Source organism: Coregonus clupeaformis, chromosome 17 (assembly GCF_020615455.1).
Source record: "Coregonus clupeaformis isolate EN_2021a chromosome 17, ASM2061545v1, whole genome shotgun sequence".
NCBI lineage: Eukaryota > Metazoa > Chordata > Actinopteri > Salmoniformes > Salmonidae > Coregonus > Coregonus clupeaformis.
Genome location: NC_059208.1, coordinates 24,071,666 through 24,097,632, shown reverse-complemented (window position 1 = coordinate 24,097,632; position 25,967 = coordinate 24,071,666). Strand labels below are relative to the sequence as shown.

The 25,967-nt window shown below is 42.4% G+C and overlaps 2 protein-coding genes across 14 annotated transcripts in view; one reads left to right on the top strand and one right to left on the bottom strand.

Moving 5' to 3' along the window:
- Nucleotides 1–5,983, top strand: part of mef2d (myocyte enhancer factor 2d) — a 65,513-nt gene extending 59,530 nt beyond the window's left edge. For all 10 annotated transcript variants that reach the window (XM_041852813.2, XM_041852812.2, XM_041852816.2 and 7 more), the window contains one exon: nucleotides 2,458–5,983. In XM_041852813.2, coding sequence (XP_041708747.2) covers nucleotides 2,458–2,887 — 430 coding nt within the window. In that variant the 3' untranslated portion in view covers nucleotides 2,888–5,983. The remainder of the gene's footprint in view (nucleotides 1–2,457) is intronic.
- A 7,351-nt stretch (nucleotides 5,984–13,334) lies between these two features.
- Nucleotides 13,335–25,688, bottom strand: LOC121543110 (nestin). Of its 4 annotated transcripts, none has more exons than XM_045226169.1 (5): nucleotides 24,688–25,688; nucleotides 23,665–23,789; nucleotides 21,879–21,952; nucleotides 15,716–19,588; nucleotides 13,335–15,670 (listed from the first exon to the last, which is right to left on the bottom strand). In XM_045226169.1, the coding sequence occupies exons 1-5, from the start codon at nucleotides 25,501–25,503 to the stop codon at nucleotides 13,971–13,973; spliced, it is 6,588 nt and encodes a 2,195-aa protein (XP_045082104.1). In that variant the 5' UTR covers nucleotides 25,504–25,688; the 3' UTR covers nucleotides 13,335–13,970. The 4 variants fall into 4 exon arrangements, with proteins under 4 accessions (XP_045082104.1, XP_045082103.1, XP_041708741.2 ...); XM_045226168.1 differs by having other exon boundaries at nucleotides 13,335–16,306; nucleotides 16,352–19,588; XM_041852807.2 differs by having other exon boundaries at nucleotides 13,335–19,588.
- Between the last annotated feature and the right edge of the window lie 279 nt (nucleotides 25,689–25,967).

Below are 25,967 nucleotides of genomic sequence, written 5' to 3'. Positions count from 1 at the left end.
ACTATAATCCATCTACCTGTACAAGTCCATAATGCCGGGCTTACACTTGATAAATTGGCACAGAGAAAGGCAGAGTAACTCTGTGAAGGGATTAGGGAGTGTGAGTGTGCACATGAGCGAAGGTATGTGTGTGTGTTGTAGGGTAAAGACGCACATTCTTGCATCTTCTTTTACTTTTTCTGTTTCTGAGGAATTGAGAGAATATACAAGAATATGAATGGGTCATAGTGCCTTATAATTGCATTAGCTTAAAGGTCCAGTGCAGTCAAAACCATGATTTTCCTGTGTTTTATATACAGTGAGCGACAAAAGTATTGGGACAGTGACATTTTGTGTTGTTTTGGCTCTTTCCTCCAGCATTTTGATTAGAAATTATACAATGACTATAGGGGTAAAATGCAGACTGTCAGCTTTAATTTGAGGTTATTTCCATCCATATCGGGTGAACCGTTTAGAAATTACAGCACTTTTTGAACATAGTCCCCCCATTTTAGGGGACCAAAAGCATTGGGACAAATTCACTTATGTGTATTAAAGTAGTAAAAAGTTTAGTATTTGGTCCCATATTCCTTGCATGCAATGATAACGTCAAGCTTGTGACTCTACAAACTTGTTGGATGCATTTGATATTTGTTTTGGTTGTGTTTCAGATTATTCTGTGCCCAGTAGAAATGAATGGTAAATAATGTATTGTGTCATTTTGGAGTCACTTTTATTGTAAATAACAATATAATATGTTTCTAAACACTTCTACATTAATGTGGATGCTAGGATGATTATGGATCATCTTGAATGAATCGTGAATAACGATGACTGAGAAAGTTACAGACGCACAAATATCATACTCCCCCAAAAATGCTAACCCTTGTTATTGTAATGATGAGAGGTTAGCATGTCTTGGGGAGATGATATTTGTGCGTCTGTAACTTTCTCACTCATCATTATTCACGATTCATTCAGGACTATCCGTAATCATTCAGGACTATCCGTAATCATGGTAGCATTCACATTAATGTAGGTGTTTAGAAATATATTCTATTCTTATTTGTCTCAATACTTTCGGTCCCCTAAAATGAGGGTACTATGTACAAAAAGTGCTGTAATTTCTAAACGGTTCACCCAATATGGATGACAATACCCTCAAATTAAAGCTTGACAGTCTGTACTTTAACCTCATAGTATCATTTCAAATCCAAAGTGCTGGAGTACAGAGCCAAAACAACAAAAAATGTGTCACTGTCCGAATACTTTTGGAGCTCACTGTATATTTCCACACTGAGGGTTGGAATAATACTGTGAAATTGTGAGAATTATGATAACACCCTTCAAGTGTAAGAGCTGTTTAAAAGAAGAAAAATAAAGAAAAAAAGTTCCAGACCTCTCTGCAAATAACAGCTAGTTTTCAGTTTTCCCCTCCACACTGTTGAGACATTTCTCTTTGCTAAGAAGCTATTTTTGTTTGTTTTCAATTAAAATAGTCAAAAAGAATCACAATAAGGTACTTAATTGTTACCCAGAAATGATTTGATATCGAGATAAAAATGGCTACATTGGATCTTTAAGGGTGACCTGATTTTAAGGGTGAAGTGATTCAAGTGAGTAGGCTTTTCCAATCGAGGGGGGTGGTGCTGAGGGCTGTGTGCATTTACCAATTGGCCTTGTTTTACATTTTACATTTTCGTCATTTAGCAGATGCTCTTATCCAGAGCGACTTAAAAATTGGTGCATTCACCTTATGACACCAAAAGATAAAAGTGACTGTGGACACATGACGCAAGCTATGGGAGTGGTCTTTCGGAATCCAGAGTCAGTCTGCATGGCTTGTGGACCGTGCGCTTCCGTGTGGCCTTTTCATCCAGTCTGTTTGCGTCTCTGTTCGTGTGTCTAACCTCAGTCCATCATCCGTACCTCCCTTCAGTATAGTCTCTTGTAGAATCTACATCATGACGCAGTGTTCCCTAAAACATTAGCAGTGAAACATTACCTGTCGTTAGCAATTAGCCAAAAGATGAGCTGTCAGCCCAGAGTGTGTGTGAACAGTAGGGTGGAACACATAGAGCACTGCACATAGAAATGAAGACCTACACCGTTCATAGAAAGGACACTTATCTACCACTCCCATACACAATTATATCCTTTCTATCTGCAACGTTCTGATTGTTTTTCCCCTACTCAATTTGCTGACACATTTGTCATCTAGGATACTCCCTCCCCCCTCCACCTAGTGTGTGGAGGTGTTGACTCTATGTTCCATCAGCGCTTACTGCACTGTGTGCTGGTTTGCAGGTCCCTGTCTGGGCTCCTGTGTTTAAAGTAATGTTCATGGTGATGTTGATATGCGTGTTCATAAGGAGTGTTGCAGTTACCCTGGCTGACCAGCAGATGTCAGCACATGTCTCACCATTTCTCTCTCTCGCTCTCTCTCTCGCTCTCTCTCTCTTTTCTCTGTCCCTCCAGGCCAGTGGGCCACTTACCTCAGGGCACCATGCTGACCATCAACACCAACCCCAACCCCAACATCAGCATCAAGTCGGAGCCCGTGTCGCCCAACCGTGACCGCAGCACCCCATGCTCCACAGCCGGGGGTGGCGGAGGAGGGGGCCTAGTGACCATCACAGGGGCCCCTATGTCAGGCCAGTACCCAGGGGCCCTGCGCCTGGAGCCATCCACCATGCAGGGCCGCTCGCCCGTCGGCAGCCTGAGCAGCAACGGCAGCTCCTACGAGGGGGACCGGGACGATGGGGCCCAGGGGCGGGCCCAGGACTTCCACCACCAGGGAGGGGCCTCCTCGGCCATGGGGCTGCTGAGGCCCTCATCCACGCAGGAGCAGCAGGAGCAGGAGGGGGCCAACGTGAAGAGAATGAGACTGGACACCTGGGTCACATAGATGTGTTAAACAAGAGAGTGAAGGGGAGAGATGCCCCCCTCTCCCCCCTCCCCCCAACCCCACCTACTTACCGTATGTACAGTAAATGCTGACCTCACACACACGCCTCCACCTCACACACATGCACCGGACACGCCCATTTGCGCATGCTCTTACACACCCTCTTTCTCTCACAAATGTATGCATTGACACCCAAGCTGCATACTGTTTTACGCTATATTGTACTACACACACACACACACATGCTCACACAAACACCCTCTATAGGGGCAGAGTCACCGAACCAGGGATTACATGTCAACATAGTGTGTTGGACAAGAGTTCTCTTTTGTTCAAGCTCGCTCTGCCTCCTTTTCGTTTTGAAAGGAACGAGAGCAGCTCGAAAATTGACTGACTATTGGCTTTGCTGGGTTTTCTCTTCCCCCTCTACATCAAATAATACACACCTGATATCCTCCTGTATTTTATCCACAGTAGGTCTCTAGTCCAGCTGCACTGCGCTGTTGAGAAACAGTACGACAACCAAAATGAATCCACTTCTTTGTATCTGCCCAGTGCACTGTTATATCCAGCTTTTGGTGTTTTTGTAGAGTATGAGATTGGTGTATATGGAATACTACGTCCTCTCTCTGTCTGACTGTTGTCCATCAGCCATCTTTACATTTCTATTAACATTTCGATTTTCGATTTGAGAACGCAAAATTCACTGAGTCAAGCTGACTAGCTATCCATTTTATAAGACAGGATTTACTCTTCTAAAGTGGATGATCCTTGTCTTGTTTAGTTTTAGCCAGGTATTTAATCAGAACCATGCAAATAGCTGTTTAATCTGAAACATTGTACCTTATCTAGGTAAAATACTGTTTTATCAGGGAAGGGCTGCACCAGCTCTACGACACATGCTACAGATACCTACAGATCAACTTCAGATGCTGCGTGTGTGTTCCTGTTCTTTGATATTTATTTCAAATGCTCTTTTTGTGTAAAGGTTTTTGTTACTACCTTCTGGACTTTTCGATTTTCCCCACGCTCAAATCCATCCACACACACGAAAAGTATTTTTGTTAAACAATGCCTGTGTTTCGGAAGGCTCTGAATAAGAGATGTAAACTGGGAGAAAAAGCGAAGAACTGTATATATAAACAATTTGTTCACTGTGTGTCTTTCTGTATGGCTTTTGTATAGCAGGGACATCGTTTTTTGAGAGTAAACATATAGAGCATATATATAAATATATATTTAAACAGCAGCGATAGCAGGTTTTGAGAGTAAGTGATGAACTGCATACGATGCAGAGAAAATGATAGACAGGGATTGTATATAGAAATATATGTTCACATATGTTCAGCAGGATATCCCTAAAAGCTAATGTGTTGCTTCTCAGTGGATCTGTCTTTCTAGTTATGTGTGTGTACATAAGGGTACTATGTTGCAAAGCCAAGAGAGGGTGCTAGAGGGACAGAAAGGGAAGTAGCAGTTGATTGGACTGTTTGAGTGGGCAGTGGTTAGTACTCTGACAGAGCGCACTTTAACCCCTTCCTCCCCCCAAGCCCCCAAAATGCCCCCTCTCTTTAAAAGCCAGGTGTCCTCCAGAATGGGACAGTCATGTCTGCATGTCCTCAGGCACATCAAACTCATCCAACACACACACAAACACATTCACACACACACATTAGCCAGACAAGTATCCCCTATGCTTTCTGTTAGAGGAGAGTTCCTCCCTGGCCACATTTAGTAATTACAGCATTTCACTCATTGATCTGTTGTGTAAACTCGACTGCACCCTACCAGTGACTTAAAATACAAGTCCATCTCACTCTCATTTGACCCCCACCACTATCAAATACCACACTCACATATACTCTGCACTCTGTACTCCGTCCAGAACAGGTTCAAATGACCTCCCATTGGCTCTTTATCGTTTTATATCGTTGTAGTTGTTGCCGTAGGAATTGTGCAGCCTGACTCTTCAGGAGTCTAGACGATCATCTAGAGACGGTTGGCAAAAAGAGAGAGCGAGCGATCACGCCTGCCGGCATATTCGCACACCCTTAGACTGTAAGACTGTTGTGTCCTTAGCTTTGAACAAAACGTTGACCCTGATGTTTTTTAAAATAATAATGGTAGCTATGTCTTGAATAGGGCCACAATACATGAAGCAATGTTTCATACCTCTAGACTAAATGGTGATTAGTGGAAGCAGACTATGGGGAGATGTGGTTGGTTAGTACTCTGGACGTTGGCCAATCGAGGTGTTGTATAAAGCTCTGACATTATCTCAGAACAACACTAAGGGTAACTGTAATCACAAACGAAAAGACAATCGTCATGACAATAGTTAACCTGCGCCCCCATATTACCCAAGTATAATGAATGATGTTTAGAGAATCTCACTTTCCAGTGTTAATTTTTGCTGGTGACAGTTCTATTCAGTTGTATTGTCTGTTTTTATTATAATTGTTCTATGATAATTGCTATTATTACTGTTAATATTATCATTATTGTGACCATCGATGGTAATTGTAATGATGATATAGAAAATACAATTTTATTTTTTGCGGTTTTGTGTAGGTTAGGAATCTTGTTTTATTTGAATTTTATTTTATTATATATAAATATTATATAAATATATTTTTGTTTTGTTTTCATTTTTTGGTTTGTTTTTTCTTCAAAGGGTGTACTAATATTGCACGATTTATGACATAAAACAAAACCGCTGTAGTAATATTAGTACATGTGAGATCATGAAAGGTGGTAAACAAGTTGAATATAATGACCAGTTCAATGCTGCAATTTTTTGTCAAATGTACAAAACTTAGTCTACACATAGTAAAGTGGGGACAAGACACATTTAATTTATTTCTGACCAGACACAAAGATGTCAATGCATGGGCGTAACACAAACAAATTATGAAATGTAATATCAATAAGAATATACATCACATAGAAATTGAAGAAAAAAGTTAATAAATTGTAGCTAATATATTGTGTTCGGCTAGTCTGCTTTTTGTTGTAAAAAAAAATAAACTTTTTTGTTGTTTTTGGAGAATGATATACAATTTGTGTATATTTTCATAAATAAAGTATGCACTGATATGTTATTACAAATTCTATACTGCTTTTACAAAAAAAGTGTTTGTTATTGTACCAAAGTATCCATTTGTCCCTTCTTACCCTCCCCTTTTTGCGTATGTTTTATCGTATTTTATATATTAAATAGACAAGTTGACCTACAAAGAGGTTTGGTTTGTTATTATTATGATTTACATTAGAATGTGCATTTGTGTTGTTCACTATCAAAACATTTGATAATTTATCAATACAAAAAACAAAACAAAAAAATGAAACGTGATGTATCATCTGTTTGGTAAGTGACAGACAATATGGGACTGTTGAGAGAGTATCTCATTAATTGCCAGAGATGTTGGATATGTGAAGTGAAGTGATGTATTTTCACCATAAAATGTCACTACATGTGCTGGTAATGCTTTGGGCATCATTATCATGTGTTCAGATCTACTGAATTATTTTACTTGTTTTGGTTTTTCTTAGTTTCCAAAAATGGAAATATTTCTAGGAATAATTTACTAAATCAAATCACATTTAAAACATTCCATTTTTCGCAAAAAAAGTGATAAACTTAATTGACTTAAACTGCATGTTATGTGAGACACTACGCCACAGTATTTGAATGACATGACGACTAAGATTAATACTAATAAAACAACTAACGCTCATATAAAATTCCTCTGTTTCTAAATCATAACTGTTATGGGAGGAAAAGAGAAAAGCCAAATGATCTTGGAAGTCGAGACTTGGGGTTCTAATGGAGAAATGTTGTATTGAGGCGTCTATTCATTGCATGATAACTTTTCCACTGACATAATCTCTATTATTTAAAGAAGTGCAAGATTTCAGTTTCTAAATGTATCATTGGACATTAAATTGCACAGTAAACAAATACTTAATAAATAAGACCCTGTTTAGACCCAATTTTCAGATAGAGAGAGAGAGTGAAGTGTGTGTGGCTTGTGAAGTGTAGTTTCTAAGGCGTGGCACAGGGGAAAAGGGACTAAAGGCAGGATGTCTCAGTTTTAATCTGGCACTCCAGCCAGTTGGAGAGATGTGGTGGGGGTGTATTGTCCCCTCCTCCAGACAGTTGACCATAGTGGCAGCTGTTCTGTCCTGTGTAGCACATGAGCTCATGTCTCAGACAGACATACACTTCTGTCTCCAGTGGCAATGGCCAACTAATAATAATTTATAATCCAGACCACTCAGTCTGTGGCGGTATACCTCGCAGGTTAGCGTTTTTTGTCATGAATCTTATTCTGGAGGCAGCTCTGCAGAGTGGTCACTAGCTGGCACAGCCACAAACATTTACATTTTACATTTTAGTCATTTAGCAGACGCTCTTATCCAGAGCGACTTACAGTTAGTGAATACATATTTTTTTTATACTGGCCCCCCGTGGGAATCGAACCCACAACCCTGGCGTTGCAAACACCATGCTCTATCAACTGAGCTACATCCCTGCCGGCCATTCCCTCCCCTACCCTGGACGACGCTGGGCCAATTGTGCACCGCCCATGAGTCTCCCGGTCACGGCCGGCGGCGACAGAGCCTGGATTCGAACCAGGATCTCTAGTGGCACAGTTAGCACTGCAATGCAGTGCCTTAGACCACTGCGCCACTCAGGAGTGGCGCAGTGGTCATACGATCTTATTTTAAACTTCCCCTTAACCACACTGCTAACCCTAATGCCTAACTTTAAATGAAGACCAAAAATAGCATTTTTGTTTTCATGAATTATTACAATATAGCCAATTTGGACTTTGCAGCTGGCCTAAGGGGAAATCACTCAGTTCTGCCTCCAGGACAAGACTCATGACAATAAACGTCAACCTGCGTATACATCATCCTTTTATTACTATTTACGGAGAGCACGCTACGATTGTGTGTGTATCACATGGCCAGGGATGGGCCAGCGTGTGGCTCCTCTTTTATGCATGATAGCATTTGTTTGTATATAACTGATAGAGTGAATTCACAGGGGGCCAACTTTGATTGGATTAGAGTGGGCATCTGGTACCATCCGGCTCTCTCGAGGCAAGATAAAATAATCCATTGGCTCCTGCGTCACAGTGTGGACAAAATATGCATCCGAATATGTACACTGAACAAAAATATAAACTTAACAGTCCTGTGTAGCTCAGTTGGTAGAGCATGGTGTTTGCAACGCCAGGGTTGTGGGTTCGTTTCCCACAGGGGACCAGTATGAAAAAATAAAATAATGCACTCACTAACTGTAAGTCGCTCTGGATAAGAGTGTCTGCTAAATGATTAAAATCTAAAATCTAAGTGTTGGTCCCATGTTTCATGAGCAGAAATAAAAGATCCCAGAAATTGTCCATACGCACAAAAAGCTTATTTCTCTGATTTTGTGCACAAATTTATTTACATCTCTTTTAGTGAGCATTTCTCCTTTGCCAAGATAATCCATCTACCTGACAGGTGTGGCATATCAAGAAGCTGATTAAATAGCATTATCATTGCACAGTTGCACCTTGTGCTGGGGACAATAAAAGGCCACTCTAAAATATGAAGTTTTGTCACACAACACAATGCCACAGATGTCTCAAGTTTTGAGGGAGCATGCAATTGGCATGCTGACTGCAGGAACGTCCACCAGAGCTGTTGCCAGAGAATTGAATGTCAATTTCTCTACCATAAGCCGCTTCCAACATCATGTTCGAGAATTTGGCAGTACGTCCAACCGGCCTCACAACCGCAGACTCCTCTGTCGTCTCTGTCTGGCGTCGTGTAGGCGAGCGGTTTGCTGATGTCAACGTTGTGAACAGAGTGCCCCATGGTGGCGGTCGGGTTATGGTATGGGCAGGCATAAGCTACAGACAACGAACACAATTGCATTTTATCGATGGCAATTTGAATGCACAGAGATACCGTGACGAGATCCTGAGGCCCATTGTCGTGCCATTCATCCGCCGTCATCACCTCATGTTTCAGCATGATAATGCACGGCCCCATGTCGTAAGGATCTGTACACAATTCCTGGAAGCTGAAAATGTCCCAGTTCTTCCATGGCCTGCATACTCACCAGACATGTCACACATTGAGCATGTTTGAGATGCTCTGGATCGACGTATATGACAGCGTGTTCCAGTTCCCACCAATATCCAGCAACTTCGCACAGCCATTGAAGAGGAGTGGGACAACATTCCACAGGCCACAGTCAACAGCCTGATCAACTCTATGCGAAGGAGATGTGTCACGCTGCATGAGGCAAATGGTGGAAACACCAGATACTGACTGGTTTTCTGATCCAACAGACACATATCTGTGTTCCCAGTCATGTGAAATCCATAGATAAGGGCCTAATTTTTTTATTTCAATTGACTGATTTCCTTAAATGAACTGTGACTCAGTAACATTTTTGAAATTGTTGCATGTTGCGTTTATATTTTTGTTCAGTATAAAAACATTTTTGTCATTATTCAGATTCTTGTCAGTAAGGCCAAAATCATAGTCATAACCATAGTAAATAAACCCTTATTTTGGAGCTAGGGGTCGAGAGCCTGACAGTCTCTTTCCTACATATCAGCTTTGCCATTAGACGATTGCACATTTTAGAAGAACTTATACTCTATTTTAATCAAGGTCATTGGCTGGGCGTGTGTGATTATTTCCGTTACCCTGTTGCTGATTGCCAGACATGACCTTATCCCATCATAAGGGTACCGTTTATGTGAGAATGATTCACACATTCTTTGGAGCAGCTGATGTGGTTGTGAGATAGCAACTGGAGCCAAACCCTGTCAGAAGCGGCTCTGTCTAAAGTGCTTTGTCATTTGTCTGTCCTTGGTGATGTATTCATACAATTATATGAGTCTAATAGAACGAGTATACAGTGGGGAGAACAAGTATTTGATACACTGCCGATTTTTCAGGTGTTCCTACTTACAAAGCATGTAGAGGTCTGTAATTTTTATCATAGGTACACTTCAACTGTGAGAGACAGAATCTAAAACAAAAATCCAGAAAATCACATTGTATGATTTTTAAGTAATTAATTTGCATTTTATTGCATGACATAAGTATTTGATCACCTACCAACCAGTAAGAATTCCGGCTCTCACAGACCTGTTAGTTTTTCTTTAAGAAGCCCTCCTGTTCTCCACTCATTACCTGTATTAACTGCACCTGTTTGAACTCGTTACCTGTATAAAAGACACCTGTACACACTCAATCAAACAGACTCCAACCTCTCCACAATGGCCAAGACCAGAGAGCTGTGTAAGGACATCAGGGATAAAATTGTAGACCTGCACAAGGCTGGGATGGGCTACAGGACAATAGGCAAGCAGCTTGGTGAGAAGGCAACAACTGTTGGCGCAATTATTAGAAAATTGAAGAAGTTCAAGATGACGGTCAATCAACCTCGGTCTTGGGCTCCATGCAAGATCTCACCTCGTGGAGCATCAATGATCATAAGGAAGGTGAGGGATCAGCCCAGAATTACACGGCAGGACCTGGTCAATGACCTGAAGAGAGCTGGGACCACAGTCTCAAAGAAAACCATTAGTAACACACTACGCCGTCATGAATTAAAATCCTGCAGCGCACGCAAGGTCCACCTGCTCAAGCCAGTGCATGTCCAGGCCCGTCTGAAGTTTGCCAATGACCATCTGGATGATCCAGAGGAGGAATGGGAGAAGGTCATGTGGTCTGATGAGACAAAAATAGAGCTTTTTGGTCTAAACTCCACTCGCCGTATTTGGAGGAAGAAGAAGGATGAGTACAACCCCAAGAACACCATCCCAACTGTGAAGCATGGAGGTGGAAACATCATTCTTTGGGGATGCTTTTCTGCAAAGGGGACAGGACGACTGCACCGTATTGAGGGGAGGATGGATGGGGCCATGTATCGCGAGATCTTGGCCAACAACCTCCTTCCCTCAGTAAGAGCATTGAAGATGGGTCGTCGCTGGGTCTTCCAGCATGACAACGACCCGAAACACACAGCCAGGGCAACTAAGGAGTGGCTCCGTAAGAAGCTTCTCAAGGTCCTGGAGTGGCCTAGCCAGTCTCCAGACCTGAACCCAATAGAACATCTTTGGAGGGAGCTGAAAGTCCGTATTTCCCAGCGACAGCCCCAAAACCTGAAGGATCTGGAGAAGGTCTGTATGGAGGAGTGGGCCAAAATCCCTGCTGCAGTGTGTGCAAACCTGGTCAAGACCTACAGGAAACGTATGATCTGTAATTGCAAACAAAGGTTTCTGTACCAAATATTAAGTTCTGCTTTTCTGATGTATCAAATAATTATGTCATGCAATAAAATGCAAATTAATTACTTAAAAATCACACAATGTGATTTTCTGGATTTTTGTTTTAGATTCCGTCTCTCACAGTTGAAGTGTACCTATGATAAAAATGACAGACCTCTACATGCTTTGTAAGTAGGAACACCTGAAAAATCGACAGTGTATCAAATACTTGTTCTCCCCACTGTATATATGCATCAGGTGGCACTGATTGTATATATTTTTCTATTCTGTTTACAGGGGGTGGGCCAGTCGTAAATTTAGAACAACAGAGAAAAGGAAGGCCACCCCTTCCTCCGTCTGATTTTACAGGTCTTCCATCACATCCATGACATGTGGAGTAAATCAATAGAAAGGGAATAATGGATGACAGATGGTTGTCGGAGGAGAGCAAACACACTCCCTATAGAGAGCTGGTATAGTTTTACGTCCCTCCTGTGTCAAATTCTCACACACACACACACACACACCCCAGCCCTCCAGCTGAGCCCCTCCCCCCAGGTTAGCCGGAATGTCTCAGCTGAAATGGAGCCTCTGGTCGCAGCCGGACATAGTGACCAAGCCCTTTCAGCCTCTTGCATCAGATGTTGTCATCCTGGCTGTTTGTCAGGAAACTATTAGTCTATTAACAGCACTGGGCATATATTCCTAGGGTAGACATAGCTTATCCATCCACAATATATCTTTATATAATTATTGTTATTTCATATGCTGTAGTTCATCTTGTGCCTATATAACCTAGTTAGTTTATTGTTATTCCCAGAACTGAATACATAAAGTTGTATTGTCATAGCTAGTTACAAGGCTGAGTAAGAGCCATAGATGTTAGAGAATAAGTGCATGCCAGACAGCTGCCGTAATGCCATTCCTGCACCCAGCCCTTCTCTCTGTGAATGGCTGTGGTTTGCCCCTTTATTCAATCAGTCATTGCACAGATTTGGGCAGTGAGCAGGCAACCAGCAGCTAAAATAGCCGCCATTGTTCTGAAAATGGACTAATGAATGACAAAAAAGGGGAAAGAAGGCCGTGAGGCGGGAAGAGGAGGAGGTGAGGGGAGGTCATCCATTGTTCCTTGTTGCCTTTATTTTCCCTCGGTCTTCCCATGGGATGGTTGTTTGTTACGGAGGGCCCAGTGCGGCTTTGTTAGCTAGCCTGCTTTGAGGTCAGTAAAGCTGGGATGGTGCCAAATCTCACCTCCCACACCGCCCCTGTGTCTCACTCACTTTAATGTAATACACAGAGGAAACAGATAGATGCTGAGGGAGAAGCCAGCTGTTTTCTTGGCCTGGTCTAAGGGCATGCTTTCCTCTGTCTTTAAAGAGCTTCATCCAGATTTCAACAGACACTGGATAATTATTCTCAGAACCCGTTGTGCGCTGGTCTTTCCTCAGAAGAGATTACTGGATAATTTGTTTATATTTCTATATGTTTTTCTCCCTTAATTTTACAAAAGCTTTATTTATCAAATGTAAATATTTAAATGTAGAGTATATCAAAGCTGCATCATGAAATAAGTCATAAAGTTCTTAAGCAAAAATACAAAACATATTTGTCAATTTGTTTTATTTTTCCATTTGCTACAATGTACGTTTTTTGTGCGTTTCTACATAGAGAACACTAGCCAAAAAACAACACAAGTGTATTTTGCTGTTATCGTAAACAAAGTGTAACTAATATGACTAATAAGGTATTAAGACTAATATGGTAACATGTTGTTTTATTGTATGTTAGTTATACTTTGACACTGTATTGTGAAATGCTTTATTAAAAGTAAGGCAAACTGTTCTTCTAAGATTTCAAACCATGCACTGCTGCTTGTGTGTGAGTTTAAATATCAAATTATAATCATAAATAACACTTTTCACTGGAATAAGTCAAGGGGTATGAATACTTTCTGAAGGCACTGTATATATATCAATTGGAGTCCTTATGAAATTGACTTACTTAAGATGTTAAGATACAAGTTGCCACTAGAAAAACAAGCTCCTAGGTGTTGTGCAGTGAAATACCTTGGTTCTCAAGAGGAATGTGGCACTTTTGCTCTAATAGATTTTCTTCAAACAGTGCAATCAAATCAAGTATCAATTAATGGCAGTTCGGAATGCTTTGACTTTCAAATGTCCTTTATTTGGTTTCTAATTGTTACTTTTGTCCTCCAAAGACAAGGAGTGGTGGATGGGCTAATAAAAATACAAAATAAAAACAAGAAGGAAAAAAAATGCTATTCAAACATCAAGTTGTAAAACCTAAAAAAATGGCACTCAATGTCTTGCGATGGAGTAGGTACAATGGTGGTTTGTATCAGCAGGGTGTTCACCAAGGCACAACTTTGGTTTTTGAAAACAGCAGAAATATTTTATGGTCTGTGCTATCCGGGATCCTTGGGACATCCCTACCCCATTGAAGTTGACATTTTTAATGGTGTAGGTAAAGGTTATAGTTAGGGTTAAGTTAAGGGTAGGGGTTAAGGTTAGGGTTTAGGGTAGGGACGTCCCAAGGATTCCGGATAGCACTGACTCCTATTTTACTGCTCAGCCAATTACAAATTGAATTGTCATGACATTCTGTGACATAGTACATTCATGTTTGGATGAAATTATCTTTTCATTTACTTTTCACTTTGAGGATCAATATGAATCAATGCTCAAATTCAAAGCCTATAAAGTGTAAATAGTTTTACACTCTCAATAACATTTGGTACTTCTACTTTACTCCTTATAGAAACCATGCTGAAATTGTTCCTATTCTTCCCCAGATGACCAGGAGTCTCCCTCATCTTCAGAACCTTCAGAAGTAACATTCACACCCTCCACCACTTCTCTACACACCAGCTGCTTCACTTGTGGGGGCATCTGTTTGTCCTCTTCTTCAAGGGTGGACGCTTTAGGTGTGTCACTGTCCATCTTGGTGTTCCAATTGGCCGCCTGTGGATTCTCCAAATCCACCCAGGATAGGTTGTCAGCCAAGTCTAGGTTCTGATTGGGTAGCTCGGTCACATGGTCATATGGCTCATCCGGTTGATAGGGGGCTCCTGTCTCCAGATTGGAACCCCAGAAGTTGTTGTGTACACCAGAGCTGAGGAAGCTGTGGAGGTCCCGGCCTTTGCTGTCAGTTTTGGATGATCTCTCTGAGTCTCTCTTGTGACCTGCAAAAGGATCTCCAGATTCTAGGTGTTTGTTTGGACTTTCTAAGACTTCCCATTCATCTGTCTGAAGACATTCATGGCTTGCCTGATTGCTAGTGACCTCCTCTAAAGAATGTTCTATAAGAGCATTGCAATCCTCATAGTGGGAGACCGCCACATCTAACAAGTCTTTCTGATCTGCAGTTAGATTTGCTTTGGTGACAGGTTGCAAATACTGGCTTGCATTTGGCGACTCATCATCTATGCTGTTGGACTCTTCTATATCCAAGTTGTTCATGTTGGTTTGACTCTCAAGCCTGCTATTTAAACTGCTGTGGATAGAATGGCTTTCAGTGAAGTCTGCATGAGTCAGCATAGAAAGCTTCTGGTCATCCTCTCCTATTTTGTCTGGTACAACTTCAGTTCCCAGTCCCCTACTGAAGACCTTACCTTGAGCCAAATATTCTGCTTTGGACATTTCTACTGAACTTTCTCTAAGAGATGTGTGTTCAGATGTCATTAGAATCGTAGAGTGCACCGAATACATAACCTCTGAGGAAATACACTCTTGCTCAGACTGATTCAGTTTCTCTCCACCTGAAGGTATATGCTCTTGCTTAGACTGATTCAGTTTCTCTCCGCCTGAAGGTATGTACTGCTGTTCAGATTGATTCAGTTTCTCTCCACCTGAAGGTATATACTCTTGCTCGGATTGATTCAGTTTTTCTCCACCTGAAGGTATATGGTCTTGCTCATACTGATTCAGTTTCTCTCCGCCTGAAGGTATGTACTGCTGTTCAGATTGATTCAGTTTCTCTCTGCCTAATGGTATATACTCTGGCTCAGATTGATTCATTTTCTCTCCCTTTGAAGGTATACACTCAGGCTCAGATTGATTCATTTTCTCTTCGTCTGAGGGTATGTGTTCTTGCTCATATAGATTTAGTTTCTCTCCACCTAAAGGTATATTCTCTTGCTCAGATTGATTCAGTTTCTCTCCGCCTGAGGGTATATACTCTTGTTCAGATTGATTCAGTTTCTCTCCGCCTAATGGGATATTCTCTTGCTCGGATTGTTTCAGTTTCTCTCCGCGTAAAGGTATATTCTCTTGCTCGGATTGATTCAGTTTTTCTCCATTTGAAGGTATATGCTCTTGCTCAGATTTATTCCGTTTCTCTCCGCCTGAAGGTATATACTCGGGCTCGGATTGATTCAGTTTCTCTCCACCTGAAGGTATATACTCGGGCTCGGATTGATTCAGTTTCTCTCCACCTGAAGGTATATACTCGGGCTCGGATTGATTCAGTTTCTCTCCACCTGAAGGTATATACTCGGGCTCGGATTGATTCAGTTTCTCTCCACCTGAAGGTATGCACTGCTGTTCAGATTGATTCAGTTTCTCTCCACCTGAGGGTATATACTCTTGTTCAGATTGATTCAGTTTCTCTCCGCCTGAAGGTATATGCTCTTGCTCTGATTTATTCAGTTTCTCTCCACCTGAAGGTATACACTCAGGCTCAGATTGATTCATTTTCTCTCCGTCTGAGGGTATGTGTTCTTGCTCATATAGATTCAGTTTCTCTCCACCTAAAGGTATATGCTCTTGTTCAGATTGATTCAGTTTTTCTCCGCCTAAAGGTATATGCTCTTTTTCAGATTGATTCAGTTTCTCTCCACCTGAAGTTATATACTCATGTTCAGATTGATTCAGTTTCTCTCCACCTAAAGGTATATTCTCTGGCTCGGATTGATTCATTTTCTCTCTGTTTGAAGGTATATACTCTGACTCGGATTGATTCAGTTTCTCTCCGCGTAAAGGTATATTCTCTTGCTCAGATTTATTCAGTTTCTCTCCGCCTGAAGGTATATACTCGGGCTCGGATTGATTCAGTTTCTCTCCACCTGAAGGTATATACTCGGGCTCGGATTGATTCAGTTTCTCTCCACCTGAAGGTATATACTCGGGCTCGGATTGATTCAGTTTCTCTCCACCTGAAGGTATGTACTGCTGTTCAGATTGATTCAGTTTCTCTCCACCTGAGGGTATATACTCTTGTTCAGATTGATTCAGTTTCTCTCCGCCTGAAGGTATATGCTCTTGCTCTGATTTATTCAGTTTCTCTCCGCCTGAAGGTATACACTCAGGCTCAGATTGATTCATTTTCTCTCCGTCTGAGGGTATGTGTTCTTGCTCATATAGATTCAGTTTCTCTCCACCTAAAGGTATATGCTCTTGTTCAGATTGATTCAGTTTTTCTCCGCCTAAAGGTATATGCTCTTTTTCAGATTGATTCAGTTTCTCTCCACCTGAAGTTATATACTCATGTTCAGATTGATTCAGTTTCTCTCCACCTAAAGGTATATTCTCTGGCTCGGATTGATTCATTTTCTCTCTGTTTGAAGGTATATACTCTGACTCGGATTGATTCAGTTTCTCTCCACCTAAAGGTATATTCTCTGGCTCGGATTGATTCATTTTCTCTCTGTTTGAAGGTATATACTCTGACTCGGATTGATTCAGTTTCTCCCCGCCTGAAGGTATATGCTCTTGCTCAGATTGATTCATTTTCTCTCTGTCTGAGGGTATATGTTCTTGCTCATATATATTCAGTTTCTCTCCGCCTGAAGTTATATACTCTTGTTCAGATTGATTCATTTTCTCTCCGCCTAAAGGTATATTCTCTGGCTCTGATTCATTCATTTTCTCTCCGTCTGAGGGTATGTGTTCTTGCTCATATAGATTCAGTTTCTCTCCACCTGAAGTTATATACTCATGTTCAGATTGATTCAGTTTCTCTCCGCCTAAAGGTATATTCTCTTGCTCGGATTGATTCAGTTTCTCTCCGCCTGAAGGTATATACTCTGATTCGGATAGATGCAGTTTCTCTCCGTCTGAGGGTATGTGTTCTTGCTCATATATATTCCGTTTCTCTCCGCCTGAAGTTATATACCCTGGCTCAGATTGATTCAGTTTCTCGCCGCCTGAGGTTATATGCTTTTGCTCAGTTTGATTCAGTCTCTCTGAGTGTATCTGCTCTACCTCCTCACTGTATAACATGTCTTGTGTCTGGGAAAGTTCAGTGTGAGACTCAATTTGAAGACTCAGTACTGACTCGCTCTCAATCATCTGCCCAGTAAAGTGTTCATTGTAACTGGATATAGATAAATTCTCTAACTCTTGCTCCACCAATCTATCAATTATTTCTTCATTATAGTCCTCATCAGAGCACATAATGGAGTACTCTCCAGGTTCTGTAAGTTCCTCATAGGATTGCTCCTCTTCTGCCTTCTGAATCAACTGATCTACAGCATTCTCCTCATTGTTCTCCTGTGTAGCATGCTCCTTTGTTTGGCTAGCATCCATGTCCTCTGTGTGAGTGGAGCCCATGTTACTTTCCTGATCTATGACATCCCCTTCTGACTCTTCATACAGATCTTCCATGGTGTCAAACTGTTTGGACTTGCCTTCGCCCCAGGTGCCTGTTGCTGTCTGGCCAACCTCCCTGTCCTCTTCACCATCACTGGAGTCACTTTCGCCCATGTGTGAAGCCTGAGTGTTGGTATCTGTCTCGTCGCTCTTGTAACGGATCAGGGGGTGTGTGTCGGCCAGTGTGTTGTCCTGAGAGTAGCTGTTTCCTTCTAGCTCAGCCCTCCATAAAACAGAAGTATTTTGAGAGTAGTTTGCCTCATCATCATCCTCTTTGTCAGATATATTCAGTTTCTCTCTGCCTGAAGGTATATGCTTTTGCTCAGACTGATTCAGTTTCTCTCCGCCTGATGGTATATACTCTTGATCAGACCGATTGGGTTGGGTTTCTCTGTTATTCCTCATCTCTTCCGCTTTCATGTGATCCTTTCCTTCTTTCCAATCATCCGTTCTTTCTCTAATTCCATTCTCCTCATTGTACCCTTCCACTCTATCCCATTCATCCATTACATCCCCATTGGGGTGCAATGCATATTGTTCCTCACGTTTATTAAACATATCATTTTCATCATCCCCTTTTCTGAAATGTATATCACCTTCCTCCACTCTTTCAACATGGTGAAATACCTCTTCTGACCAGTGAGAAGCTTGAGCAGATTCATATGAGATATTCTCCTCTTGGTTGAACTCATCGATTCTTTCTGTCATATCATGTTCCTTATTGAACCCTCCCAGTCTTTCCCAATTATCCTTACCATACCCATAGGGGTGCAATTCAGCTTCCGATTGCTCCTCATCTTTGTTAGACATATCATTTTCATCATCCTCTTTTGTGAGATTAATAACATCTTCCTCCACTCTTTTAACATGGTGAAAGGCCTCGTCTGAACCGTGGGATGCTTGAGCAGATTCATATGACATATTGTCCTCTTGATTGAACTCTATTGGCTTGTTGTAACCACTTTTCCCCACCCCATACTCAAAAGCTTGACTGCTTGTGAATGTCTCAAATGCTTGTTCTAGCACTGATGCAGTTTCAGATTCCAAGCCTTCATTTCCCACCCATTCAGCATCTTTCCTTGCTGTTTCAAGATCTCTTTCCTCCGATGCATTCAGATCTAGTAGAGGTTCCTCTTTTTCAGAAAACATTTCAAAACGTACATCATTATCATTATTCGCTGAGCAACCAGAATGTGCCCCTGTCACTGAACCAGTAGAATGTGCTCTCTCATAGCTCACTGAAGGGCTGTAGAGCTCTTGAGCATGAGTGCTGAACACAGTTGGCATACTGAAGCTGGTCTCAACCTGGTGGCTCATGGTAGATTCCATAACTGGTTTCTCTTCAGCAACCCAGGTTCTGACTATGTTCTGATCCTCTTCCTCCTTTTCCATATCCCACATGGATTGTTCCTTATGGTCAGATCCAAGCCAAGATACAACATCAGCTCCTGCCTCTTCAGTGGGAGGTGAGAGAGGTTCAGCATAGTTGACTTCTTCATGGACATCTTGGGGTCTGAAGTGGTCGACTGATATTCCGTCCTGTGGTACTTTGGCGTAAGGTGTTGACCAACTTACCTGCCGGTTGGACCCTATGCCAAAGTCAACCTGCCTTTCCTCTGTCTTTCGACAACTCTCAGGTGTTTCATTGAGGGTTACCCGATTTTGAGTCCAGATTGGTGATGCGGACATCATTGTTACATTGGATCGTGGGCTTGCTCCATGGATGGTAGAGATAGGACTGATAATGTGACTGGTAGCCAGCTGTGTCTTGAAGCTTTGCTTAACCCCTCGAGAGCTGGGCACTCCATCTGTGAATGGCATAGGAAGACTATTGAATAGGTATACCATACATAATGGTAATGGGTAGACCACAGGCCAGGGTCTATCATAGATAGACATCAATAAAGTTGAAATGACACTGACAATAATATTGGCAATAACAGGAAACATTCACCAATGCTTAGATTGCTTTTTGATTGCAAATCTCTGCCTATTCCAAAATGTCTTCAGTTTTATCTTAGGTTGACAGAGATCTCGAAAACCCCAACCCAAAGGCAATATTAGGAAACATGTTCTCCTGAACAGAGTTTAGACAGTAATGGAGAGATATTGATCATGACTTCCTTCCCCTCCAGTCTGAATTACCGGAAAGCAAAGCCATATGGCTCAATTACCTTTGGGGACCCTCTTAGTTAGCTTGCGTTACAGAGCACAAAGTGCCTAGCTCAGTCCCCTAACCACCCCACACCATCCCCCACACTCTTTTTGGTCTAATGTGATTACAGTGCCTTGCAAAAGTATTCATCCCCCTTGGCGTTTTTCCTATTTTGTTGCATTACATCCTGTAATTTAAATTGATTTTTATTTGGATTTCATGTAATGGACATACACAAAATAGTCCAAATTGGTGAAGTGAAATGAAAAAAAGAACTTATTTCAAAAAATTCTAAAAAAGAAATAATGGAAAAGTGGTGCGTGCATATGTATTCACCCTCTTTGCTATGAAGCCCCTAAATAAGATCTGGTGCAACCAATTACCTTCAGAAGTCACATAATTAGTTAAATAAAGTCCACCTGTGTGCAATCTAAGTGTCACATGATCTGTCACATGATCTCAGTATATATACACCTGTTCTGAAAGGCCCCAGAGTCTGCAACACCACTAAGCTAGGGGCACCACCAAGCAAGCAGCACCATGAAGACCAAGGAGCTCTCCAAACAGGTCAGGGACAAAGTTGTGGAGAAGTACAGATCAGGGTTGGGTTATAAAAAAATATCAGAAACTTTGAACATCCCACGGAGCACCATTAAATCCATTATTAAAAAATTGAAAGAATATGGCACCACAACAAATCTGCCTAGAGAGGAACGCCCACCAAAACTCACGGACCAGGCCAGGAGGGCATTAATCAGAGAGGCAACAAAAAGACCAAAGATAACCCTGAAGGGGCTGCAAAGCTCCACAGCAGAGATTGGAGTATCTGTCCATAGGACGACTTTAAGCCGTACACTCCACAGAGCTGGCCTTTACGGAAGAGTGGCCAGAAAAAAGCCATTGCTTAAAGAAGAAAATAAGCAAACACGTTTGGTGTTCGCCAAAGGGCAAGTTGGAGACTCACCAAACATATGGAAGAAGGTACTCTGGTCAGATGAGACTAAGATTGAGCTTTTTGGCCATCAAGGAAAGCGCTATGTCTGGCGCAAACCCAACACCTCTCATCACCCCGAGAACACCATCCCCACAGTGAAGCATGGTGGTGGCAGCATCATGCTGTAGGGATGTTTTTCATTGGCAGGGACTGGGAGACTAGTCAGGATCGAGGCAAAGATGAACGGAGCAAAGTACAGAGAGATCATTGGTGAAAACCTGCTCCAGAGCGCTCAGGACCTCAGACTGGGGCGAAGGTTCACATTCCAACAGGACAACGACCCTAAGCACACAGCCAAGACAACGCAGGAGTGGCTTCGGGACAAGTCTCTGAATGTCCTTGAGTGGCCCAGCCAGAGCCCGGACTTGAACCCGATCGAACATCTCTGGAGAGACATGAAAATAGCTGCACAGCAACGCTCCCCATCCAACCTGACAGAGCTTGAGAGGATCTGCAGAGAATAATTGGAGAAACTCCACAAATACAGGTGTGCCAAGCTTGTATCGTCATACCCAAGAAGACTCGATGTTGTAATCGCTGCCAAAGGTGCGTCAACAAAGTACTGAGTAAAGGGTGTGAATACTTATGTAAATGTCATATTTCAGTTTTTTGGGGGGGGGGGTTTGCAAACATTTCTAAAAACCTGTTTTTGCTTTGTCATTATGGGGTATTGTGTGTAGATTGATGAGGGAAAAAACGGTTTATTCAATTTTAGAATAAGGCTGTAACGTAACAAAATGTGGAAAAAGTCAAGGGGTCTGAATACTTTCCAAAGGCACTACAATACAGTACAATACAGAGTCAGGATTCGCCCACCTTAAGGATAAGGAAGATGCCTCTTGGTTTTTAGTAAAATTATACAGTAACAGGAGTACATGTCAATATCATGTTGTACTACAACACAGTCACTGATATAGCTGGTTGATTCCTGAATGAAGTGATAATTTACCAGACATGTAGGTACTCCTTAGCTGATTTGTTGAAGAGAAATCCCCCATCAGACTTTCATTGTCCAGTAAAGCTCTGAAGAAAAAGAACACACATAGACAAATGAGAGAAGGATTCATAAAGGGAAAGTCATGTAATCTTTTTTTGCATCACTATCTAGAAAATCATATGTCCTGGTTAGAAGCAGCTTGAATACTAATATTACAAAGAACCAAAATAATTTTAGTTTGGCCATACTAGGGGGTATTCTGAAATGATGTGTCATAGGGTGGGGTCAGAGGAGTGAAGGGGGAGGGCTTTTGTTGCCAACATGAGATCTGTTGTTATGGAAATGTAGGGACGACATTGTCATTGACGATCCATCTGCAGTGCACACCACTGCCATCAATTCCCCCTCTCACATACTCACAGCCTAAAATACAGGCATGCACGCCCTGACATTCTGATTAGCTCAAGCAGAACTAATACAATTTGTATTCACAGATGTGGACCATGCCCATTCCAACACACATTCAGACCAGCATCTCTAATGAAACAATACTTATAAATACTTATAAACTGGTGCACATGAATATCCCAATATGATCCCAGAATGACATTCTGTACTGTATAGGTGCAGATAATATGAATTTAATGCATTTAGTAAATCTCTTTGAGACTTGCTCTCTGCTTCTCCCCCTGCCTCTTATTCCTGTTACTCTAGACTCCCATAGCTCATACGTTGGTCATTCCCTGCTGATACCTTGGGGTCACTATGGAGGGGGAAGAGGCCAAGGGAAAGAGAGAGGCGCCACTATAGAGGCCCATGTAAAGTTACCCTGCTCAAGACAGCCGAGACTGGCCTTTTCAAGGTGATGACCTTTAGGCCAGACGGCTGAGCCCCATTGGACAACAGACCTTGGACATCTACATATTGTTCCACATTCTCACAGGGGGAGGGGTGATGGGGCTCAGTCTTAACTGCCAGTTGAAAAGGCATCTCTGAATGTTGTAAACTAGACATCTGAATCAGTATTGGCATGGGGCTAATAATGATGGCTTTCTCACAAATCCGCAAAAAAAGAAAAATAACTCTTGGAAAATAATAATAATATGCCATTTAGCAGACACTTTTATCCAAAGCGACATACAGTCATGTGTGCATAATTTTTTTTTTTTACGTATGGGTGGTCCCGAGGATCGAACCCACTACCCTGGCTTTACAAGCGCCATGCTCTACCAATTGAGCTACAGAGGACCACGAAGAAGAAGGGGAAAATATTAGTGAAGATGGGATGAGTGGGACATTAACCTCAATTTCCATATTCTGATCGCCAGGCTTTTCTACAGATATCAAACATACGTGGGCTTGGTGTTGCTTTTTTCAGCTGTTGACGCTTTTATTTGAACCTTCCCACGCCTCTCTTACATAAAATAATGACTACCTCTGATCACCTTTGGCTGTGTGCCAATGGTCTTTCATGGCTTCCTCCCCTTGTCTCCTTTTCCTCTACAGCTGATAAGTAAAATATTTGGATGGATTGCCATCATAATGCTTTCACCTGTCATGGTCTATCAGATCAATGGTTGGGAAGAAAAACAGACAAGGAAAACAAGCTAGTTAAGACTGAAGTCCAACTTGAGATCATTTTATACAACTAATGTTTTCAAGCAAAGCTCCAATTGACATCAATGCATGATTTACTAGTTACCCTTTAGCATTTAGCCCAAAATGTCTATAGTTTAGTGCTAAAGGAATGATGAGAGAAGTATGTGGTGTCTGATATATGTACTGAGATGTATCGTACCTGTATGTGGCCACCTCCATGCCTAGAGACATCTTCAGCTGCAGCAGACCCCTACTTTCTATCAGGAGAGTGTCAATCTGATCTCCCAGAGCCCCCTTCTCCATCTCCAACACCTCCAGATGGGCCTGTGGAACAGGAAAAGGGAAGATAATTTATTAGAAATGGCATTGTTGTCATCCAACTATAGCACATGAACAGGTATTGAAGGCACTGAATTCTGGTTCCTGGCCCCATGGCAAGAGTTTATGCCCAGCATAGAACATAGAATGTTCCATATTGTGTTCCCTGCATCTAATGGTTGGGCCCCAGTCTGGATTTTTTACCTTTCTGGACAAATTATGACCTGGAACTAATTCCCAGAGCCCCACCATGTCGTTTCTGTCCAAACATTTAATTAGCATTTAAAAAGAAAGGGAGCACAACATAAGGCTTCTCAGAGATACTCAGTTGGTATGTTTCTACATCATAGATATCATCAGACTCATTTGGATAAAAACACCTCTGTTCGTTTTAATAAAATTACCATATTTTCCCCATTTTTATTTGGGCCATGTCCATTTGAAAAATGTTCTACTATGACTGACATTTCAAACGTTTTGTTTTGCTCTGGTCTGCTCACCCCCACCCCCTGTGCTGGAAATAACTGGAAGTAGCTCCAGCTGTCTGGATTAACTGGCAAGATACACAATAAGCACATTGTCATTTGTCTTTGGACTGAAATCATTTGAAGGTTCTAAATCCCAGACAGCAGTCACATTCAGACAACACACACAAGACGTTTTAAACAATGCATGATTATTCAAGGGAATTTAATAGTAAGGTTAGGAATTTCACTTTTATGGCTTCAGTCTCAGTTCAGGTGAACAGGAGTTCTAAATAAGCTAATTGATACTATTATATGATTTAATTGGCAAATGACAATGATATAACAAAGTTACCTATGAGAAATTGACATGAATAAACACACACCCATGAATACGCCCACACTAAAGACCAGGGGTCGGCTACTTTAACTGTTCTTACCTGCAGGTTTTGTATCTCCTGCCTCTGCCTGTCTCTCTGTTGGACCACACTCCTCTCCAGATACTGCCTCCTATCCTGAGCTGATGCCAGCTCATTCTCTAGGGCCTGAAGTTTCAGCTGGCTCTCAATCTTCTCCTGGCCCACCTGGGCCAACCGGGTTCTGGCCTGGTTTAGAGACTCCTCCAGGCTGTTCACCTGGCCCTGAAACACCATGGCCGCCTCATGCCACGCCCTGACAGCCATCTGGGAGTACTCTTCACCCAGCTCCTGGAGGCTGGGTAGCTGGGTGCCCGTTTGGGGTGGAGGGGGTGGCAGTGCAGGTCTGACATGGATTAGTGTAGCCTGGAAGCCGGCAACATCTTCCTGGTGGGTTTGTATCTGGAACTGGATTTGTTTCTCTAGCTGGCTCACCTTCTCTCTTAACCAGATCTGAGCCCTCCTCTCCTCCTCCATCTCCTTCCTGCTGTCTGCCAGCTTCTTCTTCACCTCCCCATGGGCGTCCGCCTCCCACTGTCTCTGCAGCCCCAGGGCTTGGAGCTCCTCACCCAGGCTCCCTAGCTCCAGCTCCACCCGGTCCTTCTCCCTCCAGGCTTCCTCCACCTCCTGCCTGGCCAGGCTCAGCTTGTCCTCCAGGCCCATCCGCCCCCCCTGGCCGCTGCCTCTCAGGGCCTGGATCTCCTGACATAGTAGCTTGTTCTCCTCCTCCAGCAGCCTCACTCGGCCCAGGTAGGTCTCCAGGCGTTGGTTGAGGTTCAGCATCTGGAGCTTGTCGTCGGTCCGGTGGCTGTGGTGGTGTCGGATGTTGTGGAGCTCCATGTCAGAGAGAGAGAGAGCGAGAGGAAAGATAGTGATGCTGGTTGAGTAAAGAGAGCCTCACTCTGGAGCGAGCAGTTTCTGTCAATGTGTGTGAGGTGCTGATTCGGTCTCTCTCTCCAAGCCTGTGTTTGAGGGTCAGAATGTGCTGTGAGGCTGCTTGCCTCCTGTAGTGTGACCGCTGGTGAGATACTCTCCTTTCATACTGGAATTAATGCAGGGGGAGGGCAGAGGGGAAGAGAGGGGAGGAGGGATGGAGAGGGAGGAAGAGAGGGAGGTGGGAGTGAGCAGTGATGTCATTTGGGGTTAACTCTAGCACTGCTGGAATGTCTTCTGCTTATTCACTGGGAGAAATTCACATTTTGATTGAATGATTTCTGTTATCTCTCTACAAGTACATATTTAGTTATTTTTATGAAATCATGTATTTCTTTACAGCAGTTTTTTTCTGATACACACATATTGTG